At 48.1% G+C, this 25,691-nt stretch overlaps 2 protein-coding genes across 4 annotated transcripts in view; one reads left to right on the top strand and one right to left on the bottom strand.

Moving 5' to 3' along the window:
* Nucleotides 1-21,920, top strand: part of LOC308620521 (uncharacterized protein) — a 37,428-nt gene extending 15,508 nt beyond the window's left edge. Inside the window, exons 1-4 of one of the 3 annotated variants that reach the window (XM_081240171.1) lie at nt 13,503-14,238; nt 17,063-17,133; nt 18,742-18,810; nt 21,239-21,920. In XM_081240171.1, the coding sequence (XP_081096297.1) occupies nt 17,071-17,133; nt 18,742-18,810; nt 21,239-21,442 (336 nt within the window). In that variant the 5' untranslated portion in view covers nt 13,503-14,238; nt 17,063-17,070 and the 3' untranslated portion in view covers nt 21,443-21,920. Of the gene's footprint in view, nt 1-13,502; nt 14,239-17,062; nt 17,134-18,741 lie in introns of those variants that run through there. The other 2 variants (XM_081240169.1, XM_081240170.1) reach the window with 2 other exon arrangements.
* The window catches only part of RNH1 (ribonuclease/angiogenin inhibitor 1), a 116,701-nt gene that overhangs the window by 27,176 nt on the left and 63,834 nt on the right, over nt 1-25,691 (bottom strand). The gene's annotated exons all lie outside the window — the stretch shown is intronic.

Genomic DNA, 25,691 nt, shown 5'->3' with positions numbered 1-25,691 from the left:
TACAACCCACAAGGGATCCTGCTGGCACTTTGCACTATTATTAACACTCCAGACTAGCTCCGTCCAGTGGAACTAGAACATGAGCCAAACACGTGACATTACATCTGATAACAAGAAACATTTAAAAGAAAAGATGTAAATAAAAAGAAACAGGTGGAATTAATTTTGACAATTATTTTATTTAAGCCAATATATCCAAACTATCATCATTTAACATGTAATCAATATTTTGAAAGTTATGAGTGATATCGTTTACATCCTGAGTCACACCAAGTCTCTGAAATCCACTTGGCATTTGTGCTCATGGCACGCCTCGGCTCAGGGAAGCACAGGCGAGCTCAAGGCCGCAGGGCTCATGGCCACCCTGTCAGACAGCGGTCTAGACTTCCTCCTGGTGTGTGTGCACACGCGTACAAGCACACATGTGAAACGCTGGTTTAGTTTTAAGTGTAGAGGATCTATTATAGTCTCACGTACTGGGGGAAATAGACACCATAAGCAGCTGCAGCCGGTGTAACCAATAACGAAGTGAAGCTGTTCTCTGTCGCACTGTCTCCTCTTTCTTCTGGGCTGAGGGCTCCTGCACACTCTCCCTTCTGGCCACAGGCTGGCAGGTCCTTGTGAGCAGGAAGTTCTGCGTGTGGCCCAGCCCACTGCTCAGGGAATTCGGGAACGCCTGGGAACATTTCCCAGGTCCACCTGGTTGTGGAAAGCGCAGAAACCACAGCAAACAGGCGGAGGCTGTATGGAAGGAGCAGAGCCTTTGTAAACTGGCTGAGCTATTGCTCGGCCCTGAGTGGTGAACCGAAGCCAGGGTTACAGTGCTGGAGAAAAGGAAACATCATGTCTGTTTGTGATAGAACATTCCTTTAATCAAAAAACACTGTCTTCAGATAATCAGAATAATGAACATTCTAGAAGATATTTTTAGAAAATGCATACAAGTGTAAACAAGAAAAGTAAAAATCACCCACAGCAATCCTCTTACTCAGCAGTAAAAATTCCTGAGATTTTGGTGTTTCCATATATATATATATATATATATATATATATATATATATATATGACATATATATGTATTGTATGAACATACACGTTTTAATATTGAATATTCCATACATACAATTGTTTTAAAATAATGAACACTCATGACTGATCCCCTACCTTTAAAAATATGATTGCATGGACTCCAGGCTCCCATTGCAGGGCGCCTGGGTTCGATCCCTGTTTGGGGGATTAGATCCCACATGCATGCAGCAACTGAGTCTGCATGCTGCAGCTAAGAAGGCTGTATGCCACAACTAAAGATCCCGCATGCCACAAGGAAGATCTCACGTGCCGCGACTAAGACCCAGAGCAGCCAAAATAAATAAATAAATAAATAAACAAACACACACAAAAATAAATAAGTAAATAAATAAATAAATAAATAAAAATATGCTTGCAGCCCCTTGTACCGCCTCTCCAGTCCCATCCTGCAATCTTGCCCCAACGGTAACCACTAACCTGAATTTAATGTTCATTATTCCCATGTATTATTTTAATGACAGAAGTTTACATTCCTAAAAGATACAGAGACTTATTTTGCATATTTCAAACAATGTATAAAGTTTATATGATGGGTATCCTTCTGCAAGTTGCTTTTTCCATTCAATAAAATTTGAGGCGTGGGCTTCCCTGGTGGCCCAGTGGTTGAGAGTCCGCCTGCCGATGCAGGGGACACGGGTTCGTGTCCCGGTCCGGGAAGATCCCACATGCCGCGGAGCGGCTGAGCCTGTGAGTCATGGCCGCTGAGCCTGCGCGTCCGGAGCCTTTGCTCCGCAACGGGAGAGGCCACAACAGTGAGAGGCCCGCGTACCGCAAAAAACAAAACAAAACAAAACAAAAAACCCCACAAATCTGAGGTGTGATTTGTCCATGTTGATACAATGTAGTGTATTCATTTAACTGCTGCAGAGTATTCCATTCCATGAATATACCAACATTTACCTACTCATTGACCTGTCCTTTCTGATTTCTTGCTGTTGCAAATAGTGCTTCTGCAAACACACTCTGATGCATTCTACCGTTTGTGCTCCTGCTCACTGGGGGAGGTGCTTTGCTGGCTCGTAATGTGAGCAGTCTTGTGCAGTCACCCTCTAGAGTGGTTGTAAGAACCACCTCCTGTACCATAGGGCGGAAGATTACTCACTGCTCCAGAGTTTCACCAGTAAGTGGTTTGACAGTCTGTCTCCCACAACCCAAGTTTTGTTTTTTTGTTTTTTTTTAATTGAAGTATAGTTAATTTACAATGTTGTGTTAGTTTCAAGTGTACAACCAACCCAAGTCTTAAGAATATGAAATGGTATCTTTTCGGCATTCAGTTGGTGAGGTTAAGGGTATTTTCATATACTTTTTCAGATTCTTTTCCATTATAGATCGTTATAAGATATTGAATATAGGTCCCTGTGCTATACAGTAGGTCCTTGTTGGTTAACTATTTTATATATAGTAGTGTGTATATGTTAATCCCATACTCCTAATTTACTCCTCCATTCCCTCTTTCCCCTTTGGTAGCCATAAGTTTGTTTTCTATGTGAGTCTGTTTCTGTTTTGTAAGTAAGTTCATTTGTATCTTTTTTTTTTTTTTTTTTTGAGGTACGTGGGCCTCTCACTGTTGTGGCCTCTCCCATTGCAGAGCACAGGCTCCGGATGCACAGGCCCAGTGGCCATGGCTCATGGGCCCAGCCGCTCCGCGGCATGTGGGATCCTCCCAGACCGAGGCACAAACCCGTGTCCCCTGCATCGGCAGGCAGACTCTCAACCACTGTGCCACCAGGGAAGCCCTTGTATCATTTTTAAGATTCCACAAATAAGTGATATCATATACTATTTGTCTTTCTCTGTCTGACTTACTTCACTTAGTATGATAATCTCTAGGTCCATCCGTGTTCTTGCAAATGGCATTATTTAATTCTTTTTTATGGCTGAGTAATATTCCATTGTATATATATGTACCACATCTTCTTTATCCATTAATCTGTTGATGGACACTTAGGTTGCTTCCATGTCTTGGCTGTTGTAAATAGTGCTGCTATGAACATTGAGGTGCATGTATCTTTTCAAATTATAGTTTTCATCTTTTCCAGATATGTGCCCAGGAGGGGGATTGCTAGATCATATGGTAATTCTTTTTTTTTAGTTTTTTAAGGTACCTCCATACTCTTTTCCATAGTGGCTGCACCAATTTGCATTCCCACCAACAGTGCAAGAGGGTTCCCTTTTCTCCACACCCTCTCCAACATTTATTATTTGTAGACTTTTTGATAATGGCCATTCTGACCACAGTGAGTTGGTAACTCGTAGTTTTGATTTGCATTTGTCTAATAATTAGTGATGTTGACCATCTTTTCACGTGCCTGTTGGCCATCTATATGTCTTCTTTGGAGAAATGTCTGCTTAGGTCTTTTGCCCATTTTGTGATTGTGTTCTTTGTTATTTTGATATTGAGTTGTAGGAGCTGTTTGTATATTTTGGAAATTAAGCACTTGTCGGTCACATCATTTGCAAATATTTTCTCCCAGTCTGTAGGTTGTCTTTTCATTTTGTTTATGGTTTCCTGTGCTGTGCAAAAGCTTATAAGTTTGATTAGGTCCCATTTGTTTATTTTTTTTCTTTTATTTCTACTGCCTTGGGAGACTGATCTAAGAAAACATTACTATGATTTATGTCAGATAATGTTTTGCCTCTGTTCTCTTATAGGAGTTCTATGGTGTCATGTCTTATGTTTAAGTCTTTAAGCCATTTTGAGTTTATTTTTGTCTATGGTGTGAGGAAGTGTCTAACTTCATGGATTTACATGTAGCTGTCCAGCTTTCCCAACACCATTTGCTGAAGAGACTGTCTTTTTTCCCATTGTATATTCTTGCCTCCTTTGTCAAAGATTAATTGGCCATAGGTGTGTGGGTTTATTTCTAGGCTCTCTCTTCTGTCTGTTCCATTGGTCCATATGTCTGTTTTTGTGCCAATACTGCATTGTTTTGATTACTGTAGCTTTGTAGTGTTGTCTAAAGTCTGGGAGCATTATGCCTCCAGCTTTGTTCTTTTTCCTCAGGATTGCTTTGGCAATTCTGGGTCTTTTGTGGTTCCATATAAATTTTAGGATTATTTGTTTTAGTTGTGTGAAAAATGTCATCGATAACTTGATAGGGATCACATTAACTCTGTAGATTGCTTTGGGTAGTATGGCCATTTTAACAATATTAATTCTTCCAATGCAGGAGCATGGGATATATGGGATATCTCTCCATTTCTTTGCATCATCTTCAGTTTCCTTTAACAATGTTTTATAGTTCCCAGCATATAAGTCTTTCACCTCCTTGGTCAGATTTATTCCTAGGTTTTGTTTTCTTGTCTGTTTTTTGGCTGTGTCAGGTCTTAATTGCGGCACAAGGGATCTTTTGTTGTGGCTCACGGGCTTAATTGCCCCGCAGCATGTGGGATCTTAGTTCCCCAACCAGGGATTGAACCCACATCCCCTGCATTGGAAGGCGGATTCTTGACCACTGGACCACCAAGGAAGTCCCTTGTTTTTTGTTTTGGGGTGTTTTTTTTTTTTACATGATTTTGAATGGAATTTTTTTGCTTTCTCTTTCTGGTATTTCATTGTTAGTGTAAGGAAATGCAACAGATTTCTGTATATTAATCTTGTATTCTGCTACCTTGCTGAATTCATTTATCAGTTCCAATAGTTTTTGTGTGGAGTCTTTAGGGTTTTCTATATAATGTGTCATGTCATCTGCATATAGTGACAGTTTTATCTCTTTCCTTTCAATCTGGAAGCCTTTTATTTATTTTTCTTGTCTGATTGCTGTGGCTAGGACTTCCAATTCTATGTTGAATGGAAGTGGTGAGAGTGGGCATCCTTGTCTTTTTCCAGATTTTAGCGGAAGGCTTTCAGCTTTTCACTATTGAGTATTAAGTTGGCTGTGGGTTTTCATAAAAGCTTATATTATGTTGAGATATGTTTCCCCTATACCCACTTTAGTGAGAGTTTTTGTCATGAGTGGATGTTGAATTTTATCAAATGCTTTATGTGCGTCTATTGAGATGATCATGTGGTTTTTGTTTTTTCTTTTGCTGATGTGGTGTATCACATTGATTGCTTTGTGATGTTGAACCATTCTTGTGACCCTGGGATTAATCCAACTTGATCACAGTGTATGATCCTTTTTATGTGTTGTTGGATTCAGCTTCTAAACATTTTTAAAGTGTGCTTTTTATAGTTAGGATTTTAACCCACCTATATTTGATTGTTGTATGAATGGCCTAGAGTAGAGATACAAGATCGTAATCCCTAGGGCCACCACTAAAATGTTTATACAAAGAGATATTATAAAAACTGCAATTAAAATGGGATACCTAAAACAGTTCACATAACCCAAAAGAAGACAGAAAGGAGTAAGCAGAGAAACAAGAAACAGAGGCACAAATGAAAACAAATAATAAAATGATAGACTTAAATGCAAACATATCAATAATTACATTCAGTGCAGATGGTCTGAACACAGTAATTGACAGACTGTCACCTGCTTTTGAAAACTGCATACTGTTGCCTTACAGCAGTAACACTAACTGTTTATCTCTACACATGGAAAATCTCTAAATACAGAGATTGCCAGAATACTTAAAAGAAAAAAACAACTATGTACTGTCTACAAGAAACTCACTTCAAGTGTGAGTTTAAAAGTAAAAGGGTGGAAGAGGATATACTATGTGAGCACTAATGAAGAAAACCGAAGTGCCTGTATTAACATCAAAGTCAACTTCAGAGCAAAGAACTTTGCCAGCGATAAATAGGGACACCATGTAATGATAAATAGGGACACCATGTAATGATAAATAGGGACACCATGTAATGATAAATAGGGACACCATGTAATGATAAATAGGGACATCATGTAATGATAAATAGGGACACCATGTAATGATACATAGGGACACCATGTAATGATAAATAGGGACACCATGTAATGATAAATAGGGACACCATGTAATGATAAATAGGGACATCATGTAATGATAAATAGGGACACCATGTAATGATAAATAGGGACACCATGTGCTGATAAATAGGGACACCATGTAATGATAAATAGGGACACCATGTACTCATAAATAGGGACACCATGTAATGATAAATAGGGACACCATGTAATGATAAATAGGGACATCATGTAATGATAAATAGGGACACCATGTAATGATAAATAGGGACATCATGTAATGATAAATAGGGACATCATGTAATGATAAATAGGGACACCATGTACTCATAAATAGGGACACCATGTAATGATAAATAGGGACACCATGTAATGATAAATAGGGACATCATGTAATGATAAATAGGGACACCATGTAATGATAAATAGGGACACCATGTAATGATAAATAGGGACACCATGTAATGATAAATAGGGACACCATGTAATGATACATAGGGACATCATGTAATGATAAATAGGGACACCATGTACTCATAAATAGGGACACCATGTAATGATAAATAGGGACACCATGTAATGATAAATAGGGACATCATGTAATGATAAATAGGGACACCATGTAATGATAAATAGGGACACCATGTAATGATAAATAGGGACACCATGTAATGATAAATAGGGACACCATGTAATGATACATAGGGACATCATGTAATGATAAATAGGGACACCATGTAATGATAAATAGGGACACCATGTAATGATAAATAGGGACACCATGTACTCATAAATAGGGACACCATGTAATGATAAATAGGGACACCATGTAATGATAAATAGGGACACCATGTAATGATAAATAGGGACACCATGTACTCATAAATAGGGACACCATGTAATGATAAATAGGGACACCATGTAATGATAAATAGGGACACCATGTAATGATAAATAGGGACATCATGTAATGATAAATAGGGACATCATGTAATGATAAATAGGGACACCATGTAATGATACATAGGGACACCATGTACTGATAAATAGGGACACCATGTACTGATAAATAGGGACACCATGTAATGATAAATAGGGACACCATGTAATGAGAAATAGGGACACCATGTAATGATAACTAGGGACACCATGTAATGATAAATAGGGACATCATGTAATGATAAATAGGGACACCATGTAATGATAAATAGGGACACCATGTAATGATAACTAGGGACACCATGTAATGATAAATAGGGACACCATGTACTGATAAATAGGGACACCATGTACTGATAAATAGGGACACCATGTAATGATAAATAGGGACACCATGTAATGATAAATAGGGACACCATGTAATGATAACTAGGGACACCATGTAATGATAAATAGGGACACCATGTACTGATAAATAGGGACACCATGTAATGATAAATAGGGACACCATGTAATGATAAATAGGGACACCATGTAATGATAAATAGGGACACCATGTAATGATAACTAGGGACACCATGTAATGATAAATAGGGACACCATGTAATGATAAATAGGGACACCATGTAATGATAAATAGGGACACCATGTACTGATAAATAGGGACACCATGTAATGATAAATAGGGACATCATGTAATGATAAATAGGGACACCATGTAATGATAAATAGGGACACCATGTAATGATACATAGGGACACCATGTAATGATAAATAGGGACACCATGTAATGATACATAGGGACACCATGTAATGATAAATAGGGACATCATGTAATGATAAATAGGGACATCATGTAATGATAAATAGGGACACCATGTGCTGATAAATAGGGACACCATGTAATGATAAATAGGGACACCATGTACTCATAAATAGGGACACCATGTAATGATAAATAGGGACACCATGTAATGATAAATAGGGACATCATGTAATGATAAATAGGGACACCATGTAATGATAAATAGGGACATCATGTAATGATAAATAGGGACATCATGTAATGATAAATAGGGACACCATGTAATGATAAATAGGGACATCATGTAATGATAAATAGGGACACCATGTAATGATACATAGGGACACCATGTAATGATAAATAGGGACATCATGTAATGATAAATAGGGACACCATGTAATGATAAATAGGGACACCATGTAATGATAAATAGGGACATCATGTAATGATAAATAGGGACACCAAGTAATGATAAATAGGGACACCATGTACTGATAAATAGGGACACCATGTAATGATAAATAGGGACACCATGTACTCATAAATAGGGACACCATGTAATGATAAATAGGGACACCATGTACTCATAAATAGGGACACCATGTAATGATAAATAGGGACACCATGTAATGATAAATAGGGACATCATGTAATGATAAATAGGGACACCATGTAATGATAAATAGGGACACCATGTAATGATAAATAGGGACATCATGTAATGATAAATAGGGACACCATGTAATGATAAATAGGGACACCATGTAATGATAAATAGGGACATCATGTAATGATAAATAGGGACATCATGTAATGATAAATAGGGACACCATGTAATGATAAATAGGGACATCATGTAATGATAAATAGGGACACCATGTAATGATACATAGGGACACCATGTAATGATAAATAGGGACATCATGTAATGATAAATAGGGACACCATGTAATGATAAATAGGGACACCATGTAATGATAAATAGGGACATCATGTAATGATAAATAAGGACACCATGTACTCATAAATAGGGACACCATGTAATGATAAATAGGGACACCATGTACTCATAAATAGGGACACCATGTAATGATAAATAGGGACACCATGTAATGATAAATAGGGACACCATGTAATGATAAATAGGGACATCATGTAATGATAAATAGGGACACCATGTAATGATAAATAGGGACATCATGTAATGATAAATAGGGACACCATGTAATGATAAATAGGGACACCATGTAATGATACATAGGGACATCATGTAATGATAAATAGGGACATCATGTAATGATAAATAGGGACACCATGTAATGATAAATAGGGACATCATGTAATGATAAATAGGGACACCATGTAATGATACATAGGGACACCATGTAATGATAAATAGGGACACCATGTAATGATAAATAGGGACACCATGTAATGATAAATAGGGACATCATGTAATGATAAATAGGGACACCATGTAATGATAAATAGGGACACCATGTACTGATAAATAGGGACACCATGTACTCATAAATAGGGACACCATGTAATGATAAATAGGGACACCATGTAATGATAAATAGGGACATCATGTAATGATAAATAGGGACACCATGTAATGATAAATAGGGACACCATGTAATGATAAATAGGGACACCATGTAATGATAAATAGGGACATCATGTAATGATAAATAGGGACATCATGTAATGATAAATAGGGACACCATGTAATGATAAATAGGGACATCATGTAATGATAAATAGGGACATCATGTAATGATAAATAGGGACACCATGTAATGATAAATAGGGACACCATGTAATGATAAATAGGGACATCATGTAATGATAAATAGGGACATCATGTAATGATAAATAGGGACACCATGTAATGATAAATAGGGACATCATGTAATGATAAATAGGGACACCATGTAATGATAAATAGGGACACCATGTAATGATAAATAGGGACATCATGTAATGATAAATAGGGACACCATGTAATGATACATAGGGACACCATGTAATGATAAATAGGGACATCATGTAATGATAAATAGGGACACCATGTAATGATAAATAGGGACATCATGTAATGATAAATAGGGACATCATGTAATGATAAATAGGGACACCATGTAATGATAAATAGGGACACCATGTAATGATAAATAGGGACACCATGTAATGATAAATAGGGACATCATGTAATGATAAATAGGGACACCATGTAATGATAAATAGGGACATCATGTAATGATAAATAGGGACACCATGTAATGATAAATAGGGACATCATGTAATGATAAATAGGGACATCATGTAATGATACATAGGGACACCATGTAATGATACATAGGGACACCATGTAATGATAAATAGGGACATCATGTAATGATAAATAGGGACACCATGTAATGATAAATAGGGACATCATGTAATGATAAATAGGGACACCATGTAATGATAAATAGGGACACCATGTAATGATAAATAGGGACACCATGTAATGATAAATAGGGACACCATGTAATGATAAATAGGGACATCATGTAATGATAAATAGGGACACCATGTAATGATAAATAGGGACACCATGTAATGATAAATAGGGACACCATGTAATGATAAATAGGGACATCATGTACTCATAAATAGGGACACCATGTACTGATAAATAGGGACACCATGTACTGATAAATAGGGACACCATGTAATGATAAATAGGGACACCATGTACTCATAAATAGGGACACCATGTAATGATAAATAGGGACATCATGTAATGATAAATAGGGACACCATGTAATGATAAATAGGGACACCATGTAATGATAAATAGGGACACCATGTAATGATAAATAGGGACATCATGTAATGATAAATAGGGACATCATGTAATGATAAATAGGGACACCATGTAATGATAAATAGGGACACCATGTAATGATAAATAGGGACACCATGTAATGATAAATAGGGACATCATGTAATGATAAATAGGGACATCATGTAATGATAAATAGGGACACCATGTAATGATAAATAGGGACACCATGTAATGATAAATAGGGACATCATGTAATGATAAATAGGGACACCATGTAATGATACATAGGGACACCATGTAATGATAAATAGGGACACCATGTAATGATAAATAGGGACACCATGTACTGATAAATAGGGACACCATGTAATGATAAATAGGGACACCATGTAATGATAAATAGGGACACCATGTAATGATACATAGGGACATCATGTAATGATAAATAGGGACACCATGTAATGATAAATAGGGACACCATGTAATGATAAATAGGGACACCATGTACTCATAAATAGGGACACCATGTAATGATAAATAGGGACACCATGTAATGATAAATAGGGACACCATGTAATGATAAATAGGGACACCATGTACTCATAAATAGGGACACCATGTAATGATAAATAGGGACACCATGTAATGATAAATAGGGACACCATGTAATGATAAATAGGGACATCATGTAATGATAAATAGGGACATCATGTAATGATAAATAGGGACACCATGTAATGATACATAGGGACACCATGTACTGATAAATAGGGACACCATGTACTGATAAATAGGGACACCATGTAATGATAAATAGGGACACCATGTAATGAGAAATAGGGACACCATGTAATGATAACTAGGGACACCATGTAATGATAAATAGGGACATCATGTAATGATAAATAGGGACACCATGTAATGATAAATAGGGACACCATGTAATGATAACTAGGGACACCATGTAATGATAAATAGGGACACCATGTACTGATAAATAGGGACACCATGTACTGATAAATAGGGACACCATGTAATGATAAATAGGGACACCATGTAATGATAAATAGGGACACCATGTAATGATAACTAGGGACACCATGTAATGATAAATAGGGACACCATGTACTGATAAATAGGGACACCATGTAATGATAAATAGGGACACCATGTAATGATAAATAGGGACACCATGTAATGATAAATAGGGACACCATGTAATGATAACTAGGGACACCATGTAATGATAAATAGGGACACCATGTAATGATAAATAGGGACACCATGTAATGATAAATAGGGACACCATGTACTGATAAATAGGGACACCATGTAATGATAAATAGGGACATCATGTAATGATAAATAGGGACACCATGTAATGATAAATAGGGACACCATGTAATGATACATAGGGACACCATGTAATGATAAATAGGGACACCATGTAATGATACATAGGGACACCATGTAATGATAAATAGGGACATCATGTAATGATAAATAGGGACATCATGTAATGATAAATAGGGACACCATGTAATGATAAATAGGGACACCATGTAATGATAAATAGGGACACCATGTAATGATAACTAGGGACACCATGTAATGATAAATAGGGACATCATGTAATGATAAATAGGGACACCATGTACTGATAAATAGGGACACCATGTAATGATACATAGGGACACCATGTAATGATAAATAGGGACACCATGTACTGATAAATAGGGACACCATGTAATGATAAATAGGGACATCATGTAATGATAAATAGGGACACCATGTAATGATAAATAGGGACACCATGTAATGATACATAGGGACACCATGTAATGATAAATAGGGACACCATGTAATGATAAATAGGGACACCATGTAATGATAAATAGGGACATCATGTAATGATAAATAGGGACACCATGTACTGATAAATAGGGACACCATGTAATGATACATAGGGACACCATGTACTGATAAATAGGGACACCATGTAATGATACATAGGGACACCATGTAATGATAAATAGGGACATCATGTAATGATAAATAGGGACACCATGTACTGATAAATAGGGACACCATGTAATGATAAATAGGGACACCATGTAATGATAACTAGGGACACCATGTAATGATACATAGGGACACCATGTAATGATAACTAGGGACACCATGTACTGATAACTAGGGACACCATGTACTGATAAATAGGGACACCATGTAATGATAAATAGGGACACCATGTAATGATAAATAGGGACACCATGTAATGATAACTAGGGACACCATGTAATGATACATAGGGACACCATGTAATGATAAATAGGGACACCATGTACTCATAAATAGGGACACCATGTAATGATAAATAGGGACACCATGTAATGATAAATAGGGACACCATGTAATGATACATAGGGACACCATGTAATGATAAATAGGGACACCATGTACTCATAAATAGGGACACCATGTAATGATACATAGGGACACCATGTACTGATACATAGGGACACCATGTACGGATAAAAGGGCCAATTCATCAAGAAGACACGACAGTACTAAGTGTGTCTGCACCTGACATTGGAGGTTCCAAACCCTGGAAGCAAAATCGGATAGAATTTAAAGAAGAAGTCGACAAACCCACAAGTACGGCTGGAGATTGCAGTGCTCCTGTCTTCGTGACTGGTAAACGGGTAGAGAGAAAATCAGGAAGGATACAAACAGAACAACAACGTCAACCAACTGTGTGTGTACAGACACGAGTACATGTACCTATACACAGAAACATGTATATGTATCTATGCACGTACACATATGCATGTACGTGTGTGTAAATAAATACAGATACACATACCCAACATACACTCTTTTCAAGTGCACATGAAACATTCACTAAGCTATACCTTGTCTTATGTCATAAATCAAATTTAAGTAGATTTAAAAGAATTGAAATCGGGCTTCCCTGGTGGCGCAGTGGTTGAGAGTCCGCCTGCCAACGCAGGGGACACGGGTTCGTGCCCCGGTCCAGGAAGATCCCACATGCCGCGGAGCGGCTGGACCCGTGAGCCATGGCTGCTGAGCCTGCGCGTCCGGACCCTGTACGCCACAATGGCAGAGGACACAACAGTGAGAGGCCCGCGTACCGCAAAAAAAAAAAAAATAATAATAATATCCTGATGGACCCATGAAATGCACATTCACAGCCGTTAACAACAGACACACCTTGAAGGTAATCATGAAGATTTCAAAGACTGGTGAAAAAGACACTCAGTGATGCTGTGGGAGGGGGAGTGGACAATTGTGATACAGGACCCATCTGGAGGCGGGTTGGCTGGACTCCGTGAGAATGGGCCAAGGGATGGCGGGAGAGGGCCAGGCCTCCCGGGTGAGACCTGCATGGTGACAGGACCCTCCCCCGAAGGCAAGAGACCTTTGAGGCAAAGGGCTCGGTTCTGATCGTGACCTCTGACCCGGGCAGTGACACCGCAGTTCTGCCTGCTGCCCGGCACCCACTCTGCTTCGTGTCCGTAGGCAGTTGGGAGCCCTCGTGGTCTCTGACCTGCTGTGACCCTCGCCCGACCGCCCTGCTCCAGCCCACCCGACCCGACCCCAGTCCATTTGTAGACACCAGGCGTCACTCCAGCAGTTGAGAGGCCAGAAAGGTGAGCATCACCTGCACCCTCATCCCTTGTGGCCACGTTGGGGGCAGAGGTCACCAGATGGGCGGTTCCATCCTTCCTGGGATGCGGCCAAGATGACGCTGACCCCCCAGCATTGACCATGGGCTGGGTGCATCCAGCCCCGTAATCCGTCTGTGGGGGGAGGGCTGCTACCAGAGGTGCCGTGTCCATGTGAGGAGCCCGAGGTCAGAGCTTAGACACCTGGCCCGGAGGAGAAGCAGGGAGAGCAGGAGGGGGTAGAGAGGATGCGGGAGGATGAGCAGGGGGAGACGGATAGAAGACGGAGCCAGCGGGGAGATGCATGCAGGGTGACAGAGGGGGGAGAAGGTAAGACAGGAAGAGGGGGAAGGACAGGACAGGTGACCGGCGGCAGCAGCGGAGGGCGGCGGGATGCAGGAGCAGTAGGGGAGGGTGGCCGAGCGGCTGAGGGGTCGGTCTGGGTGTCGGGAAATGGGGAGAATGCAGGAGAAGGACGGGTGGAGGCAAGTGGCCGGTGGGGACAGTGTAGCAGCTGATGGAGGAGGGGGAAGGATGGAGAAGGGATGCAAGAAGCGGGCAGGAGGGGACGGTGCAGGAGGAGGTGAAGGGTGAAGGCTAGGGGTGCGAGGGAGGGGAGGGGAGGCGTGTGGATGGAGGGGAGGCGAGCGGAGCAGGGCAGGGTGCGGGGTGGTGCTCAGAGCTTTGGAAGCCCCACAGCCCGGCACCCTCTCCAAGCCCTGTGCTTGTGCCCTGCGTCCTCGAAGTGCCCTGTCCATCGTGCCCCAGATCAGGGGCACTGCCAGGTGAGGACGTTTGTGTTCGGCCTGTGGGCCAGGCTGGGACATAGGGCCTCATCCCGGGCAGTGCCCTGTCCCAAGTCCTCTTGACGTGTCACTGGCCCAACACATCCCAGCCATGTTCCCAATGGGCTGGGCCTTCTGCAAGTGTCCAGGAACGAGTGGGTCCCTCTGCGTGAATGGGGACAGTGAGGCCCTTCCCCCATTGCCTTGTTCAGAATTGTGGACCGAGAGACGGTCTCAGCAGCACAGAGGCTGCCCGAGGTCAAACGTGTCCTCCTCTCCCCAAGCCACACCCTCCTGATCAGCTGCAGTGTCTCTGAGCTGATTCACCAGCCAGAACCAGCTGCGAGTTCAGTGAACTGGAGTAGGTGTGAGCATCTCGTCCTAGAGACCCCCGGTCCCCAATCCCTGCTCTGCTTCCCGAGTGGGGCCGTCCTGGGTGGGCGCCCGGTCCTGGGAGGAGCCTAGTGGGCAGGAGCCCAGGGCCGCCCTTGACCAGGAGCGCCCTTGCCACCTTCAGGGTCTCCTGGGGCTGAGACTGGGGAATCGGGCTCAGAGAGCTCTTTTTCTTCAATTCACACATCACCAAATTTAGCTGTTAAAGTACACCAATCAGGGCTTCCCCGGTGGCGCAGTGGTTGAGAATCTGCCTGCTAAGGCAGGGGACACGGGTTCGAGCCCTGGTCTGGGAGGATCCCACATGCCGCGGAGCAACTAGGCCCGTGAGCCACAACTACTGAGCCTGCGCGTCTGGAGCCTGTGCTCCGCAACGAGAGAGGCAGCGATAGTGAGAGGCCCGCGCACCGCTATGAAGAGTGGCCCCCGCTTGCCACAACTAGAGAAAGCCCTCGCACAGAAAACGAAGACCCAACACAGAAAAAATAAATTAATAAAGTCTTGGCACTAATACAATTAAAAAAAAAGAAGTACACCAATCAGTGGTTTTTAGAGTATTTACAAAGTTGTGCAACCTTCACCACTGTGTCCACATTTCACCACCTCGTAACAGTCTCGTATCCATCAGCAGAGAACCCCCTCACCCCTCCCCTCGCCCCTCCCCCAGCCCTGGGGACCACTGATCGAGTGTCTGTCTCTATGGATCTGGCGATGCTGGACATTTCAGATCAATGGGATCACTGTGGTCTCTTGTATCCAATTTCTTTCACTGAGCATCATCTCCATCCATGTTGTAGCCCGAATCAGTATTTCCTGTCCACAGTACAGGAGGGTTCTAATTTCTCCGCATCCTCGTGTTACTGGTAATAGCCATTCCGTGGGTGAGGAGTGGTGTGTCCTGTGGCCTTGTCTCTGAAGCTGGGTAGACTTTGGAGAAAGGTCTATCCATGTCCTCTGTCCATTTTGTAATTGGTCTACTTCTTTTTATTGAGTTAGGAGTTTTTATATATTCTGTATACTAGGCCCCTTATCAGATAGGTGATTCACAAATATTTTTATTCATTGTGTAGGTTGTCTTTTCACTTTTTTGATGGTGTCATTTGAAGCACAGAAGTTTTTCGTGTTGATAAAGTCCAGTTTATCCATTTTTTTCTGTTGCTCGTGCTTTTTTATTTTTATTTTTTGTGGCCATGCTATGCAGCGTGTGGGATCTTAGTTCCCCGACCAGGGATGGAACCCGTGCCCCCTGCAGTAGAAGCACAGAGTCCTAACCACTGGACCACCAGGGAAGTCCCCTGTTGCTTGTGCTTCTGATGCTTAAGCAAAATGTGATTCCCAGAAGCCGCAGGAGCCCCTCTGCAGCCAGCAGCCCCCTTCTTGCTCCTCCTCAGCTCACTATGACAGGATTTCCCAGGCGGCTTGGAGGGGAGTCTGGAAGTGGAAGTAAGTGTTAGGAGGTGTCGGTACGAGCCATGACCCGCCAACCGGGATGCCACCCACCCAGGTGGCGTGGTTTTCTCCCCTCTGATCAGACAGACAGGGGAGCTGCCGACGAGGAGCCAACTTCAACTTGCTGGCTCTCTGAAGCTCTTTAGCACACTGGAGTATTTGGATTTTTTTTTGTCTTGCAGCGTCGGACATGGAGAAGCCGGAGACCCTGCTGGCCCTGGAACGAGCAGAAATAACAGCCAAATACAAGCAGGTGAGACCCCGGCAGAGATGGTAAACATGAAGAGCAGGTGCAGCCCAGGCAGGTGTCAGAGCCAAGGACAGGCAGGTGAGGCCCGGCGGGGATCAGAGCAGGTAGATCAGGTGAGGCCCAAGTGGGTATCATCACCAGTCGGAGCAAGTACAGCCCTGGTAGGGATCATAGTCAGCAGCAGGTGAGGCCCAGGTGGGGCAGCACAGCCAGCACAGCCAGCAGGAGCGGATATGTCCCTGGTGGGAAAAGAGCCAAGGAGGGGCGGGTGAGGCCCAGGTGAGGCTCATCGCCAGGTATGCGCAGGTGCGGCCCAGTGGGAACCACAGCAGCAGGGGCAGTTATGTTCCAGGCGGGGATCCCGGCCCAGGCTGAGAAGGCGGAACCCAGGTGGGTGTCCTCACCCGGAGGCGGGGGTATGGCCTGGGTGGGGGTCACAGCCAGTGGGACCAGGTGGCCCAGGCAGGATCCTAGCCAGCTACGAGCAGGTGAGGCCCAGGCAGCTCCCACTCGGGCAGGTGAGTCTCGTGCTGTGCTCCTGGGACACAGGGCAGGGGAGGTGTCCTGCCCCTCCTTTGGCTACACCTCTAGCCTCTCTGGGTTTCAGGGCCAGGCAGGGGCTCCAGTGGAACCTGGGGAGGATGCTGACTGCTCGCTGTACAAAGTCGCCGACAGGCTAGGTTTTCTGCCATGAGGCATCAGGGTGCCCCTCCTTCCCGTCTCGGGGCAGGTTTCCTTTTGCAGAGAGACCTCTCTGGAGGCGGGACCCATCGCCCCAGCTCAGGGCCTCGACCCCTGGTGGCCACGGCGGGTCAGGGTCTGCACTGGGCTGGAGCTGAGAGGACTCGGGGAGGCGGCGGGGGCAGAGCTGGGCACTGGTCCAGGCCTGGGCCTCAGCCGCGTGGCCTCCATGCCTGGCCCTGGCCTCTGCCTCCGAGGTCAGAGGGAGGCTCAGCCTGGTTAGCAGACTCTGCAGAGCATGGCCACAGGGTGAGGGGTGCCTGGCCCATAGGTCTCGGAGGCTCCGGGCCCGGAGGACAGTGAGAGGTGTGGCCTCAGGCGCTGGAGGGACGGGCAGGGGGAGTAGGCAGGACCGGCCTCAGAAGCTCACGGGAAGGTGACAGACGCAGGCGGAGTTTGCAGCTGAAGACGACCTGACCCCTCGGACTGGGGCTGGGAGGAGACACAGGGTAGAAGGCCAGGCCAGGCCACGGTGGGGGAGAGAGGAGAAGACGTGCATGTACCTGGACGGAGCTGGCCTGCAGCAGGGCTAAGGGTGCTGGGCTCCTGGACAGAGGCGTCCACTCTGGAGCAGGGTGAGGCCCTGGGGAGCGACTCACCTGAGAGCCCTGAGCGGGGGCCTCTGCTCTCCGGCAGGGCAGGGGCCGGGAGGGCACAGGACAGAGCGGGTGACCAGCATCGGCAGGAGGAGGGGCACATCCTGGGGCTGCTGTGGGGACGCAGCCCATCCCTGAGCCAGCTCCCTCCTGGGATCAGCCCTCCTCTCCGCAGCCTCCTGGGCTGAGACCTGGGGGTCGATGGGGGCAGGTGGGGCCTTCTGGGCACCCGGCCAGGTGCAGGTCCTCACGCTCTGCTTCTCTTGCCTTCCAGTCAGGGGAGCTGCGTAGCCTCAGCACCCAGGGCCTCAGCATTGGCGGCCGCAGCACCCACTCGGTGAGGGTAAGAGCCGTCCATGCTGCACCAGCGGGAGGGGGGAGGACGTTGTGGGTGCAGCTTCGGTTCCCCGCTGCCCTGACCCCAGAGCCATCGAGGGGTCCTCAGGCTGAGGGGTCTGTGCCTTTCCTGGCCCCTTTGAGTTCACACCCATCAGGGCCAACCCAGGAAGCTGGCAGCTGGGCCAACACCACCATTTTCCAGCAAAAAGCCCAGGAGATCGGGCGAGCTGACAAGTGGGTGAAGATGCTGAGGAACTGGAGTAAATACCGGGGTGGCGAGAAGGTAGCAAGCTGAGCATCCTGACCCTGAAGGGCGCTGGGCTGGGTGCCCCACAAGGCCCGGGGAGAATCCAATGCCAGGGCCACAGCCAGCCCAGCCGGGGACCCCGCAGGAAGGGAGCAGTGGGGCCATGGCCCGCTCTTAGTTGTGGGAGACCCAGCCCCTCCGGAGCATCCTCCAGACGCCTCTCACTCTCTCCTCCTTGGCATCCCCTGCGCCTGTCTCACAGCTGGCTTCTCTCCCGGAGATGCGCCGGCGGGTCTACAAAGGAATCCCCCCACAGGTGCGAAGTCAGGTATGGTCTCTGCTGTTGGACATGGAGAAGGTGAAGGCGGAGAACAAAGGGAAATACCAGGGCTACCCTGGTGGCGCAGTGGTTAAGAATCCGCCTGCCAATGCAGGGGACATGGGTTCAAGCCCTGGTCCAGGAAGATCCCACATGCCACGGAGCAACTAAGCCCGTGCGCCACAGCTACTGAGCCTGCGCTCTAGAGCCGCGAGCCACAACTACTGAACCTGCATGCCACAACTACTAAAGCCCGCGCGCCTACAGCCCGTGCTCCACAAGAGAAGCCACTGCAACGAGGAGCCCACGCACCACAACGAAGAGCAGACCCCGCTCGCCACAGCTAGAGAAAGCCTGCACGCAGCAACGAAGACCCAAAGCAGCCAAAAATAAATAAATAATTTTTTTTTTTTAAAGGGACGACCAGGTACGGCCCCTCCACCTGTGCGGGGGCAGCACCAACAGGCCAGGACATCAGGAGCTTGGGGGGCTGGGCCTCAGGTACCCCTCGCCCATCCCCAGCGCTTTCCTAGCACCTCCCAGGCTTGCAGGCCCCGGGGCCCGCCTGCCGGGCAGGCCCCACCCACCCCCCTGCTGCCCATCCCACTTGACCCAGTGCAGACACTGGGTCCAGATATGGACACATGCCACCTGGAATCAAACTAAGCCCTCCCAGACAGCTGGGGGGACAGAGTCACACAGCAAGGGATAGAAACCAGGGGGAGAAGAGCAAGGAGACACCCACAGAGCCATGAAAGGAGAAAGCAAAGCCAAACCAGATGAACGACAGGCCTGCATTCAGTTGAACAGAAGGACTGAATCCGGACAAGAAACAGGTCTTTTCACCCCGGAGAGGTCCCTACACCTGGCCTGTTCCCACCGCTCAGCAACCCCTCTCCACCAAGGGTACCCCCAGGTCACATTGCCCGGCGAGGGCGCTCTGTGTGCCCAGACCAAGTAAGACCAGCAGGGGAACTGTGACAGTGGCCATGCTTCCACAGGCAACCCCAGGACGGGTAACCTAAGAGGCTAAGAACGTGGTGGACACCCACTAACTGTGGGACCACAGCCAGCGTCACGCTCAGCCCGGAAGCTCTCAAAGGGCCCCCGGAAACCAGGCAGATACATACAGAGATGAAGATAATATGCGAAGGTCAAGAATGTCCCTCCGTGTGAACATAAAAAGCTCTGAAACGGGAAACATGCGTGTCTGTTAGGCCTAAGGGGAGCCCCGAGGATATGTTTTTCGCCTTCTTAACCAGGGGTCTGAGAAGGGGGGTGTCAGTGCCGCGGGGCTCTGCATTCCTCCTGGGCTGTTTTAGCGTCTGGGTGTTGGGAGCCCGAGCCCCCAGCAGCCCTCCCGCCCCCGTCCCCAGGGGCCCTGAGTCGGGCTGGTGCCAGATTCACTCTTGGGAAACAAGGAGTGGGTGACGATCGGGGGGAAGGCAGTGAGCCGCCCTTGCTGTCCTCGCCTTGCCCCGCCTCGCCCCGCCTCACCCCTCGTGTCCCCGCCTGTTGGCGGTGCGACTCCGGCGGGGGTCAAGGAGCAGAGGCCCAACCGCCCTCTCCGCCTCCCCACGTACCTGGGAGCCGCCTCCCGGGGGTGCTGTCATCCTGGGAGGCCCCATGCAGCGGGCGGAGGAGGGGTCCAGCTGCGTGGACGGTGCCTCCCTAAAGGGCGGGGTTCTGGGCCTTGGACGTGGGCGTCACTCGTGACCCGCCCTGGCTTCAGAAACGCGCACGACGAGGCTTCTGCAGAAACAGCTCAGTTTCCGCTGACCTCGCAGCGCCCGCTCTGTCCGGCGGTGGTGGCCGTGGGTCCGGGCTCCGCCTGACGCCCGCCCCGCCCCTGGGCCCCGCCCACAGAGCCCGAAGCAGCAGGCCCGGCTGTACTCCCAGGACATAAAGCAGATCGACCTGGATGGGAACCGCACCTTCCGAAACCACATCATGTCCCGGGAGCGCTACGGCATCAAGTGGGTCCCCGGGGCCCCGCGGGGGGAGGCCGTGGACCTGGGTCTGAAGCTGGGATGTCGGGTGCCCGACCCCCGGCCTGTCGGTGCCGGCTGAGCCTCGAGGGGGCGCGAGGGAGCACGTAAGGAGCGAGGACGGCGGTGTGGGGCACGGGGTGGGGGTGGGGGGCACGAGGGGAGAGTCTGGACTGGCTCAACAGGCCCCAGAGGGCCCCGCGGGAGGGGAGGGGCTCCAGGCAGCAGAGACCAGGCTGGACCCGAGCCCAGATGGAACGAATGGAACGAATGCGGGTCGCCGGGGTCAACATGACGCCTCATCTGGATGTCTTTAGTTTATATTTATGCTCTTTTAGACAATTTCCATCATTTATTTTTTTAAAGTGTGACGAACCCCCAAATTCCATCACCCAGGTCCAACACTAGCGACACTGTCCTGTCCTGTGTCCTGCATTCACCACACACTTGACCAGCACAGGTGTTTTACAGAGAACCCAAGATGTCTGGCCTCACCCCGTCCCTAGGTTCTCAGTATGCATTTTAAAAACAGGGATTCTTGGGCTTCCCTGGTGGTGCAGTGGTTGGGAGTCCGCCTGCCGATGCAGGGGACACGGGTTCGTGCCCCGGTCCGGGAAGATCCCACATGCCGTGGAGCGGCTGTGCCCGTGAGCCATGGCTGCTGAGCCTGCGCGTCCGGAGCCTGTGCTCCGCAACGGGAGGGGCCACAACAGTGAGAGGCCCACATACCGCAAAAAAAAAACAGGGATTCTTGGGAACTCCCTGGCGGTCCAGTGGTTAGGACTTGGCACTTTAACTGCCGAGCGCCAGGGTTTGATCCCTGGTTGGGGAACTAAGATCCCAAAGCTGAGCGGGATTTTGCGGGGTGGGGGTGGGGGGCGGGACGGGACATGACGACACAGGGATTCTTATGTGTGACCTTGACCCTGTTGCTACACCTGAAGCATTTACTGTAATCCCCTGACATCCAACCCTAATGGGAGCCCTGACATCGGGTGTCCCAACGCCTCACTCCTTTCTGAACAACCTGTTCCAATCTGGGTAACTGGGTATATGGGGCAAAGACCCTGCTGGCCGGGGAGACCTTGTGGGTGGGCAGGAGAGCAGGTTCTGCCGTGACAGGTTCGGGGCGCACATGAATAGCCAACAGATCAAGCTCACTCTGGACCAAGAGATGCTCTTCAGAGCCCTAACCCCGGAGAGAAGAGGGGTCTGGCCAAGACGGCGCTGGGAGCATCAAGGCAGGCGTGGGCTGTGCTGCCCGAGCGGTCGCCCTGGACCTTCCATGCTCCTCTCACGACGAGATTCCTCTACCGGGGGGACTCCACGGGTCCGAAGCTGGGAGGCCCCATGTCTGCCTTGGCCCAGAGTGTGGCTGTGTCTCTGCTGACCTCCAAGGCCGGGCCCAGGGCGAGTCAGCCGCCGCTGGCCCTCAGAACCTCCATCACCCCACAGCCACCGGGCTGCAGGCCTCACGCAGACAGGAGCCCAGGGTGTGCGGATAAGCTTGGTGGGCCCTGCCGTCCCACCACCCCTGCCCATCTGCAGGCCTGGGCACAAAATCAGGGAGGTTTCCTATAATGCACCAGATTGTAAATATCTTAGACTTCAGGCCCAGCCACTGTTGTCTGAGAACACAGCCTGCTGGATACACAAACGAGTAAACATGGCTGTGTCCCAACTTCTGGTTCCATCTTAAACCTCTGGCTTGTTTGCAGGGAAACTCACTTGTTGCATTAGAAAACCAGAACGCCAGGATGGGGTGAGGCCATGGACACTGGGAAAGAGGCCGGTCAGGTGAGAGAGAGGACACCTATGAGAGAAAGAACTGTATCTAAATGTAAAACTTTCATTCTGCAAAAGACACTGTTAAAAGAATGAAAAAGCTACAGAGTGGGAGAAAATATTTGCCAATCATATATCTAATTAAGGACTCATGCAGAGTAAGAACCAAAGTGCCGGCAAGGATGTGAAGCAACAGGAACTCTCATCCGGCACCGGTAGGGATGCAAATGGTGCAGCCACTATGGGGGACAGTTGGGCGGTTTCCTACAAAACTACACATACTGGGACTTCCCTGCTGGCGCAGTGGTTAAGAACCCACCTGCCAATGCAAGGGACACGGGTTCCATCCCTGGCCCGGGAAGATCCCACATGCCGCGGAGCAACTAAGCCCGTGCGCCACAACTACTGAGCCTGCACTCTAGAGCCCATGAGCCACAACTACTGAAGCCCATGTGCTCTAGGGCCCACATGCTGCAGCAATGAAGACCCAATGCAGCCAAAAAAAACCCACTACATATACTCTCACCATGTGATCAGCAATGATGCTCCTTGGTATCTACCCAAATGAGCTGAAAACTTAAACCCACATAAAACCTGCATGCAGTATTCACTGCTCCGTTCGTGATCGTTAAAAACTGGAAGCAACCAAGGTCATCTTCATCGGGGGAATGGGTAAACTGGGGGATTCCATGAAATGGACTTTGATTCAGGGACACAAAGGAACAAGCTATTGATTCACTCAACAGCATGGATGAGTCTTAGACATATTTTGCTAAGTGAAGGAATCCAGACCCACATATGATTCCATTCACAGGGCATTCTGGAAAAAGCACAGCCCCGGGAGGGTGAGGATCAGTGGCTGCCAGGGCTAACGGGGTGGAATCTTAGGCTGGAGCACGGATGCGGCGGCCCTGCCCGTGTGCGAAAACCCAAGGGGCTGTACATCCCAGAGACTGAACTGTAATGTGTGCCAACTGAAAAAATAAAGAATAAAAACTTGTCGAACTGTATACCTGGGACATTTATATTTCATTGCATGTAGACTTTACCCTTGAAACTTGAGTTTTGATCCTAAAAAGGCTGTATTATTCATCAGAAACTTGGCAGGGATGACGGTTCCCAATAATCAGAACTCTTGTGGGGCCCCCAGGAGGCAGCTCTGCTCCACCTGCTCTTTCCAGAACATTCCCTCGAGGAACTCCAGCTGAGAGGACTCCACGGGCTGCCCACAGTGGGGTCTTGGGCCAGCCCCCTGGCCTTGTGCTCTCCCAGGTTAGGCCCCCCAGGCCTGCCCTCACGGCAGGACCTCCAGACTGTGCCCGGCCCCATCGCCCCCCTCGCCTCGTCTGGGAAAGGGGACCCAGGACGGCGCCCAGAGCCTCAGGCACGGGGCTGCTGTGGTGCTGGCGCCTGAGCTTGCTCAGGGGCTCTCCGGCCCAGAGGGCATCTCAGGTGGCCCCTCCAGGGCAGTGTGGGCTCGGCCAGGCGGGAGCCCATCCAGGAGCTGAGGTGGTAGTGTCTGTGTGGGGGGAGAGGGGGCCTCTGGTTGGGTCCTCCATGCACATCTGGCTCTTGCAAGAGGTAGGCTACTGCCAGGGCATGAACCAGGTTATGGCCATCCTGCTGATGGCGCTGGTCCAGCTGATGACTGACGAGAAACACGCCATGCGTGGAGGTGACCACCGAGGACAGCTGGGAGTGCCTCAGGGCCAGGGGTCTCCCTGCAGAGCTCCCCCAGCAGTGGGCTCGCGGGGACCTGGGACCAGTCCACGTCCCCATCAGCGAAGGGCACTGGCTCCCCGTGCTGCCCTCCGGGTCCTAGAGCCACGGCCCTCAGTCCTGGCCTCGTCCAGGCAACTCTCCCTTCCCTGCTGGTCCTTCTGCCTCACACCTGCCACCACCCAGCGTCCTCTGAGCCCACGGCCAGACGAAGCCCTGGCAGCAACACCCCCTCCCGTGCCCCCAGCCTGGCTGCCAAGCCTAGGAGAGGGCCAGGCACACCCCCGTCACCCACCCTGTGGGCCGCACTCCCTGTCCCTCTGTACCGGGTCCCCCATCCCCTGCTGTGGCCAGGGCAAGTGCCAGGGCGGATGCCTGCCCACCCCTCAGCCCAGGGCGCCAGCCGAGCTGGGCCTCCGGGAGCAGGGCCTCTGCCCTGGCCACCCTGGCCTCACAGGCTGTCCTGCCTGGGAAGGGCGTGTCCAGCCAGGGATAGGGAGGGCCTTGCACGCTGGGGTCACCACCGGGGGCGCCTGTGGTACTCCACCCTCGCTAGACACGGCTCTGACTTGTGGGGGTCCGGGGGCTCCTCGGGATTCTTCATCCCCGGGTTCCCAAAACTGCTGAGACTCCAGGTCCATGAAGAGAACATTCTAGGCAGAGCCCTCCCCCAGCTGCAGCGACACCTGGTGAGTAGATGCAGCGCCCCCCGTCCCCCACAGAGGCGCTGTCCCACAGCCACTGGGGGGGCCTGGCCTCCTTTAGGCTTCATTCTCCTTCTCCCGGGCAGTTGGCGGCGGGGGGGGGATCAGCAGCGAGCTTGGGCC

The sequence above is a fragment of the Mesoplodon bidens genome (assembly GCF_964165515.1).
Source record: "Mesoplodon bidens genome assembly, chromosome: 7".
In the NCBI taxonomy this organism is placed as follows: Eukaryota; Metazoa; Chordata; class Mammalia; order Artiodactyla; family Ziphiidae; genus Mesoplodon; species Mesoplodon bidens.
Note: the sequence above shows the minus strand (reverse complement) of the source record. Positions and strands in the feature narration are given on the sequence as shown.